Genomic DNA, 9,517 nt, shown 5'->3' with positions numbered 1-9,517 from the left:
TCTAGGCTTCTTAGCATCTGCTATTTCAGCAAACTAGCAACAAACACATCCTTGGAATCTGATCCCAAACCACAGGCTCTGTAGACACACCCACCCCTCCCCACTGCGCCATGCCCAGAAATTTCCCGAACACATTTTAGAATTACAAATACAAGTAAAAGGCTAAGAACAAATTTGGCTAATGTGTTTAAAAACTGAGATGACCAGTGCATCATAGATATGGCTTAGCATAGTTTTTTTATTATATTTCCCAAAAAAAATCCTGCGTAGTCTGCCTTTAAAGACTTTGCTAGCATCGCTGCTCCACTGCATGCCATTGCTAGAAGTCAAAGAATTTCAGTGATCTCTAGCCTGCCACCAGGCCTTTCGCCGCCTTTGTGCTGCGTGGTCACCTCTCCGATCTTAGCCATGGTGGGCCCTGACAAACAATTCATTCTAGCCACTGATTCCAGCAATGTAGGCATTGGGAGGGTGCTGTCACTGCTCACAGGGGAAGAGGAAAAAGCGGTGGCATATTTCAGTTGTGTGTGTAGCTAAGAAGAGTGCAACTATTATGTCAGCAGGTGGGAGCTGTTGGCAGTGGTAGCAGCAGTGCAGCATTTCAAAGCATATCTACAGGACAGCAAGTTAAAGGTCCGCATGGACTATGCTGAACTGCAATGGCTGTTGAGGTTTAAAGAGCTGGAGGGGCAAATAGCACGGTTTATTGAGCTACTACAGTACTACCACTTTACCCTTGAGCAAAGCCTGGGTAAGTACAACAATGTTGATAGCCTGTCATACTGTCAGTAGTCAGTGCCAACAATGTGAGAGCGCGGAGCGGAAGAAGGATTGGAGAAGAGAACACTACATTGCATTACATTTATTTGGCAAATGCTTTTATTCATTACATTACATTACATTACAGGCATTTAGCAGACGCTCTTATCCAGAGCGACGTACAACAAGTGCATTGGTTCACGATGTAGAGGTGCAAAAGAAACACTAGAGTGAAGTAAGGATCGTAGTGCCAGAAGTGACCACATCGATCAGGACTCCAACCCTGTAGAGTAAGCTGTTCAGCAAACAAGAATCCTACCAAGTACAAACTAGCACTGGAATCACAAAGCAAACATACAATAAGTGCATACCGAAGGTCATTTGAACAACTACAAAACACACGTCTGATGAGGTACAATACTTATTATGTAACAGTTATTCATAGCCATGAACACATTAAGTCCAGTTCACACAATAAGCATAGGCTAGGTCAGAGAGTAATGTTAAGTCAAACTAGGAGGCATGACAACGAGCTACCACATCAAGATAACGATACAAGTGTAATATAAGTGTTGGATGGAAGTACATGTAATATGAAAGTGCTACAGGAACAAAGTGGAAGGATATAAGTGATAAGAGGGATCCTAGATTGGGAGTGCCGTACAGAGTGGTGATAGTCCAGGTATAGTCTGAAAAGATGTGTCTTCAGACCACGGCAGAAGATGGGCAATGACTGAGTGGCCCGTAGAGGAACAGGGAAGAGAACAAGAGACTTCTCTGGGGTCCGAGACCGCAGTTGAGCCTGAGCCCACCCCAAACCTGAAGCCACCCGAGAGCCTGAGACCGCCCCAGAAGGAGTAGCTGTGGAAAGCGCACTTTCACTCTGGAAGAGATACAGCCTTATCAGCTTTCTGCAGGCTCAGAGAGAGGATCCAGAAGTGAGTCTGTGCTGCAGTGGGTGCGGGAGGGGTGGAGGCCTGTTGTGTCTTGCCTGCTTGCTTTTTATACAGGGGTGAATGCGTTGGTGAGAAGTGGGACTGCCTGACACTGTACCAGGGCCTGCTGCACAGGAAGAGGTGGGACCCTAGGGCGAGCGCTGACTGGCTGCAGTTAGTGGTGCTGCAGAGCCTCCAGTCCAGAGCGATGCAGTGTGTTCATGGGGCACCTGGGTTCGATCACTTCAGGGCAAACAAGACCCTGCACAGGCTCTGCCAGCTGTTCTACTGGGCCGGTGCAGAAGAGATATGGAAAGCTCTTGCCACCGCCGTAACGCAGCGAAGAAGGAACCAGGGGACAGGGTGATGGTGCCACTCCAGCAGCCCTCTCACCCCAGTGGCAGTAGCAGCCTGCAGTTGCTGTCCCTCTGCGGCAATTCACTGTCGTCCGCGCTCCCCAACAGCAGCTGTGACCACCAGTCACTACACTCCAGCTGCAGTCCACAGTCATCGCCTCCCTGCAGTAGTCTGCAGTGATCAACGTCCCCCAGCAGCAGCTATTAGTCACAAGGAGTGGGGATGGACCAGGACTCACGGCCACGCCGTCTGGCTAGCTGAGGGACTTTTGTGAGAGTGGGGACAGCAGTAAAACGGGCCTATAATGGGACAACCCCGCCCTGGGCATGTCGAAGTGTCCTTGAGCAAGACACCTAACCCCTAACCCCTAACTGCTCTGGCGAATGAGAGGCATCAATTGTAAAGCGCTTTGGATAAAAGCGCTATATAAATGCAGTCCATTTACCATTTACCAAGCTTTTATAAGAATGGGTGGTTTATTGGCAGCTGGCTGGCTGTCTAGCTAGCCGCCGCATCCTGTGTATAGTTTGTGTGTATGTATAATACTTCCTGGTTTTATGCAGTTATTGTAGGACTGGACTGTGAGACAGCCAGTTAGACTTTAGCTGTTACATGTGTTTGGCAGATTGAAATATGGGCGACAGCCCACACTTCATCATCAGCTCTCTAGATCCTGTGCTTGTTGTAAAACACCACCTGCATCAGCTACAGTGCTCATGCAGTTGTTTTGTCCCAAATATCATTCATGGCTCAGAACAAAATTGAAATTTCCGGATCGGGACTTCCCAGTCAGGGAATTTTCAACTGGCTTACCATGCTGGCTCTGCAAGTGGAGCCTAAGTTTCGCACAAACCTTTTTTTTTTTGCACGAACATTTTGCACGATTTTTTAAATTTATTTTTGCATCTGTTTGCATTATTTGTAATGAGCCTGCAAACTATTACCTAATAGTAAATGTTTTTTTATATTCATTTTTGTTCGTTGTGTGCCTAAGAAAATTTTGTTGAGTAGGCCTACAGACTTTCGAATTTTAACAACTTCCGGTTTCTCTCATAAAAAACATTTTTGGATTAGCAATTAATAACGTTAACTCTGTAATCTGGTCACATCCTTCCCCCGTAAAATCATAATGTACTTCATAATATCATGAATAATGAATTATAGACCTACGTTTAAATGTTCACTTCAGAGGCTACTTAGTTGGGTATTTAATCTGTTTGTTAATTTAACTTTGATAAGCTTCGTCATATCTGAATGCTTTTTTTTCTTCTTCTTCTTTTGTAAATGTAGCCTTATTACTTGTTTAAGCTCAAAATGATCTGCTGTTCGGTGACTAATAATTCGTTTATTCGCCTAGGCAAGTCACGGGTCACAGAAATCCGCCTCTGACTTCTGCAATTCCTTCCTTCTCATCCTGACCTGACTATAGCTAGTGACTGCAAGTTTGCTGTTGGCAATCCAATAAGGTAACGCTGTTGGCTACAGTATTTCTCAATTATTTAAACAGAATGCTTGGATGTTGTCAAAAGTATTTGTGTGTACAAGTAAGTAAATTTTATTTTTATTTATAACAAGTGAAAATTAAAACAGTTATAACAACTGTTTTTTTTTCTCCACCAACCGATGTCTAGCTATCAGTAGTAACGTTGGAGAGTAAGGATGGCGTGTTGGTTAGCTCTTCGACGATTAGGCTACATTGATTTCCCCCCTAATTTATAAAACACACGGCGAATCTATGAAAATACTGGTTCAGATGCAAATTAGCTGTATATTGCTTCAAGTTAACTACAGACTATTTAACATAAGTGAACTAAATGGTAACGACATTGCGTTCGAGAATTAGGCTATCTGTCGACTGGGCTTGGAGGAACGTGTATCGACCACCACCTCAAACGCTTAGCTAGCCAGGTATTTATTTAATATTTATTCGAGAGGACTGAACACCATTGCCGATTAAAATGTCTTAATATTTTCAACTTGGGCGCAGTTTCGTCACTAGGAATGGTGTCACCCAGTGCGCTCGACGGGGGGACGGGGTGCTGTTGGATGCGTTCGGGGGGGGGGCATTCAGAGGAATTAGTGGCCGTTTGAGGAAAGCTCCTAAAAACGCCTTTTTTTCCTCAACGTTGCGTCATATTAGCGCAATGTGCAGTAGTAGTGAGTCTTAGCGGTAGTGATATAGTGAGTTTGTTTTTTTTCAGTAGTTTTAGGCTATATTGCATTTCACCATGTATCATCATGGTAAATTATTGTGAACTCCAGCCTGTCAGGACGTCGAGCACACAATTTTCCTAACAGGAAAAGGAACGGTGCTAGCTTTCGTGCCTGGGTGCGGTTGGGCAGGTGAAGAGAGGGCACTTCACTGCTGCATTTGTTACAAAATACTGTTTTGTTATAGCCTGATACATGATAGCATTACAATGTTGGGATGTGAACACAGCGTTAATATCGTTATTAACGCCCATAGATACATGTTCATTCTACAGTCAATATCTGTGACTAAATATTGAATAAACATACAACCTTACCAACCGTACATTACGCGTAGAGATGTCGCTTTTGAAACTGAGTGGTCATATTGGACAATCCGTTTGTGAAATATATGGGCATTTATGACGCTTGGGTGCCTTCCAAAATAGCTGTGCCTAATGCCACACATGTTGATTACGGCGTTGTCGCCCTTTTTAGTACGGTCTGGCTTGTACTAATTCATTTATTCAGTAGGTGAGAGCATAAGCTTTCTAACGATGTATAACATGTCTATTTTTGCTTTTGGAATAGCGTTTTATAGGTCAGCCTAACCAAATTTTTTCTCATCATCACATTCACTTACGCACACTCTGTGGTAGCATTAAAAGACGCTGCACCTAACGAAACGTTGTCAACCATTTTTCGTAATCTTTTGGAAAATACTATTATTATTGAGGACGTCTGGGCATAGCTAAGCCATTTGTTTGCTGATAGCCTAGCTGACATAGTTCTCTGGAGCGAAACAGAAGCGGATAGGACAGTCACTGATTTACTGTCTCTGTCTCTATCTACTGAACACAGATAAAATGTTATATTGCTATGTAAATATTACTGCTCAAAATATTTCGGTTATATACGTTATTTTGGATATTGAGTGTCTTTAAATAAGTTAGTGGTATTATATAATGTAGATATATCTATAAGCTAACGTTATTCCTTGTAACCCTGGTCTGTGCCTGTTCTCTTGGACGCCTCGCAGGCTCATAATGGTAAGGCTGTGGTCCGTCATATCCGTTTGCATAAACATTTACAACCGCTTGTATTAAAACTAGCATTGAGGTCCATTCTTCTTATTGTTCAACACGACTCTTCCGGGTTGGCGTTTTTTAGATGCCGACGTAAAATTCTCTCACAAAAAAAACGACTCCAGAAGTCACTAGTGTGTATATATAAGTATATTTTTATGAACATCTAGTTCCTACATCATTTTCCTACACATTGATTCACTGGGGTCTCCAACCTGCAATATGCTCTTTAATACCGCTAATTAAATCAACTGGCAGTACACTGCATCAGAGAAACTAGCTGTTTCAACCCGTGGCTGCCCACCCAATCAGAAGTTAGAAACGGTACTGGTATTTTCTGTGCTATTTTCCATTGGCTGTAGAAATTTTTTTTTTTTTTACATTTTTTTTCTTAACTTTTGATTGGGCAAGACGCCCGTTTGGGTGGGCTGAGCCCTCCCATGCCCATAGCTACCGCTGGCTGTGGTTCATTTACAAAACCAATAGCCAACGTTAAATATCCGGCGCATGTGTACTGTGGGTAGTTTCTCTGAAGATCCTGGCTATATATTTTTGTTACACGCACTGTCCCATACTGAGAGAACCTCTCTTTTATAAGCTTTGACTGTAGCATGAGAGTCTCTATTTGTGTTGTGTGCAGCAATCACAAACGGGCTGATCATATACTTGTGCAGCATGCGCAGGCCACATATGCCTAATTAGAATTAGTGACCTTTATAGTTCTAGAGAAAGCGATTAGCTTGTGTCTACGTATCCAATAAACCAGAATAATTCAAGACAGCTAACCAGAGGTTGTGTCTAAAAGCTTATGTTTAGCTAGCAGCATCCAAGTTAGCTAGTAGGAGAGCTACCTAACATTAGCTAGGCCAACTAACCCTGGTTTTCTGATTAGGCCAGTACAGATGTCGTCCGCACCAGACAATAATGTCCGGGCTGAGTTTAACTGACTGAAAAAATACAGTTAATTTGTATTGAATTCACGTGTCAGTTACCCTCCCGTGGTATTATTTAGCTAGCTGGCTACAACCTACCAACTGGTAATTCTGCAACAGTACAGTAATTGTGTGGGCATGCTCATTAGCATCATCAGGAGCATTTGCTAACAATTTTGACAGTTTAGGTATAAGGTAAATGTTTTATTCTTCTGCGTAGTCTGCATAGTTCCGTAATTTATTTAAATAAAAGGGTTTATTTTGTATTATGGTATTAGTGCCCCAGTACAATTAATTAACTGGGATGTTGATAGTGTTACATCCCCTGCCTCTGCGTGTCTGGGTAGCGCAGGTGAGGCTAATTGCTTGATTGCCTCCACCTGCCTGTGGCCAACATAAGCCCTGCAGTATGAGGCTCTATTGGCATGCCCCATTGTTTTGTCATCCTTGCCTGTTCCAGTCCCTTTCAAGCTCAAATTTATACAGCTGTGTCCCATCACTACTATTGGCAAGATAATTTTATACCTCAAGACTCCATAATGTAGAGATTGGGATTCATCTTTCTGTTAATATTGCTTACTTTGCCATTGATCATAGCTCTTGCTCTGTTCTGACAACCCCTATGTGACGTCACGTTCGATTTCCCCAGATTTGAGGTCGGCGTGGCCGATCAAATTACAAAAGTAAGCACAGATGTAATTCTAAGTGCCTTTTTTACATTTAACTTTAAAATCCCATTGCTACATAATTTCCCCACATATTAAATCACTGGGTAGGTCAACTTACAAGTTGCCCTTTAAATCAGTTAATAAATCTCATGCGCAGCAGTGGGAAACGGTTGAAATAACATATGCTACTATAGTAACACTACATGCTTGAAGTAAAAAAAAAACAGTTTTTATTTCTTTAAAGTTTGTTTTGGTACAGTAAGCTGTACATTGCGAGGTTTGAATCTTTGGAGCTTTTTTCACCATGTTACCATAATGGGGGGAGGATCGCTGGGCAACACTGTTGAAAAGGGAAGTCAAACTATATATATGCTACATTAAGGTTGACTACTATCTGAACATACCGAAAACCACAGAAAACTTCCATGACAAACAACCAACCTTACTGATCGGTAGCATACTGTATGTCCCAATCACATCATGAAAATCCCAACTTCATTATTCCCATCTTGAAATGATTTTTCTCATCATCATGCTATATTATTGTGGTGGGGTTATTTGGCCTGTTTTGTAATATTTTGTATTCCCCCTTGAGTTACGCCCTTGACACCATGTAACGTCATCAATGTGCATGATTTCAGTAGGGTAAATTCTATGATACATCTGAAAAGGCATCTCCCAGTCTCAAAAATTATTAGTAAATATCGAGACATTATTTCAATTTTGTTTTGAAGATGATGGGTCGAGGGGTACCATACCGTGATTCCAGGGGAGCCAGTTTCTCCGAGATCCTGAAGAAGAACGCTGCTTCCCTGCCCGGTGTGAACCTGTCCTACCTGCCCATGTCCACGGAGGACGTCAACAACAACCTGCTGCTGCATCCTGCAAACAGCAGCCCCAAACCTAAAACAGGTGTGCTCAAACTTCAAAATGCCGCAATGTAGGGTCCACAGTCCACTCACCGCATTTCCGAGGCCTAAATTGGCTGCTTATTGAAAACTCCTTGGACTCAGCTGTCCAGCCGCACTTGAGCTTGATCTCTGGTATAAAGGCTAGAATTTGAATCAAATAGTGGGTTTAGTAAAACATGACAAACCTACCAAATCTTATGATCTGTGCTGTGCTTACTTAGCATTGATAAATAATTATTTCCCCCATAAACATTAGTCAAGCAAAATTTGCATTCCACTCTGCTCTTTAGATAAACTAATGGATTGCATGGTACCCAACCCCTGATGTGCTTGAATTGCTATGAAGAGTGTAGGTACTTGCATGCTTTCCCGCACATTAATGTTTTAACCCCTTTTTTTAAACAGGTTGTAAATCTACTAAGAACATCCCATCCGAACTGATCAAAAGATATCAGCGGGGCGAGACTCACGCTGTGTCAGCCCTCTATCAGCTTTCTCAGGTACTGCAATTTCAGCTAGAGTTGAAGGAAACTGTGACCACAGGTACGTAGTATATAATTCTTTTTTAATATATTGATGTGTAGAAATTTGTTAAAATTGGCACCTTTGAGTGCGACTGGCATGTGTGCAGACGAGATGCCAGCAACAAGCGAGCGAGGGGATTGTGAAACCTGACGCCATGATATTTTGAATAAAAATTAGTTGTTAGATTTTGTATTTAACGGTTTTTACTGGTAGAGGTCATAGAATATATGTGCCTTAACGTGTGCAATGATTAAAAAATAAATCAATTATTATGTCTTTATTTACTTTAAGGGAGAAAATTGACCCCACCTATGGGCACAAGCAACCTCGAGGGGAGGTTGTTCCTTTGAACATATTCTAAGTCAAAATGTGTCTTTCACATTAGCAATTGAATTAAATCATCACCAAAAGTTAATGGACTATAAAGTTCTTAATGCTGTCATTGTTGGGGCACAACTGACCTTGGTTTCTGCTCTCAGATAGCAAATACTGTAAAAAAATAAAAAACACTAGTAAGGAATTTAGTTTTTTAAATTATAATGATTTCATCACTGTAAATGCAATAGCTCCTCCCCCACTAGACAATAGACAGCATGTTTCGGTTCCCAGCCGGGTGTGAATGTGTTGCTCTCTCCTCGGGCACGCTAAAATTCATTCATTGCAATCGTGTGATGAAGTTCATAAAAATGTAGGGTGGGAAACTCCACAGAGCTAATGCCTCCGATATATTTTCAGTTTTTCGCTGAAATTGAGATTTAAAGTGAATAAACTTAATAGACAACTACGTGACAACTGTTGAAATATAACTGATTTGTGTGCGGTCCATGTTTGTTATGACCGAAGAAATTACTTAAAAAATAAATAAATAAAAAAAATAAAACATTTTTTAAAATAAACTGCACTTAGTATTTCTTTTCACTATATTTTCCATTTGGGCTTTGTTGGATTTTGCACATTTTAGCGCTTTTCTCAGTGTGCTGGTAACATGCGTCAATATGTTTTTTCCCTTAGACTAATATTTATGCAGTGAGGTTGCTGTGGGTGCAAATTAATGCGGCAACATTGGATGGTAATAAGAACACACATTTCTAGTGTTAAATATTTGTGTCAAAATATTTAACACTTTTTTTTATTTTTAAACAAGGTTCTATTGGC

At 41.5% G+C, this 9,517-nt stretch overlaps 1 protein-coding gene across 3 annotated transcripts in view; it reads left to right on the top strand.

Moving 5' to 3' along the window:
• Positions 1-3,375: 3,375 nt before the first annotated feature.
• The window catches only part of adad1 (adenosine deaminase domain containing 1 (testis-specific)), a 48,169-nt gene continuing 42,027 nt past the window's right edge, over positions 3,376-9,517 (top strand). For 2 of the 3 annotated variants that reach the window (XM_064344012.1, XM_064344010.1), the window contains exons 1-3: positions 3,399-3,595; positions 7,661-7,838; positions 8,243-8,380. In XM_064344012.1, the coding sequence (XP_064200082.1) occupies positions 3,560-3,595; positions 7,661-7,838; positions 8,243-8,380 (352 nt within the window). In that variant the 5' untranslated portion in view covers positions 3,399-3,559. Of the gene's footprint in view, positions 3,596-7,660; positions 7,839-8,242; positions 8,381-9,517 lie in introns of all 3 variants that reach the window. The other variant, XM_064344011.1, reaches the window with a different exon arrangement.

This window comes from Anguilla rostrata, chromosome 7 (genome assembly GCF_018555375.3).
Source record: "Anguilla rostrata isolate EN2019 chromosome 7, ASM1855537v3, whole genome shotgun sequence".
Classification (NCBI taxonomy): domain Eukaryota; kingdom Metazoa; phylum Chordata; class Actinopteri; order Anguilliformes; family Anguillidae; genus Anguilla; species Anguilla rostrata.
This window is presented reverse-complemented; position numbering and strand designations above follow the sequence as displayed.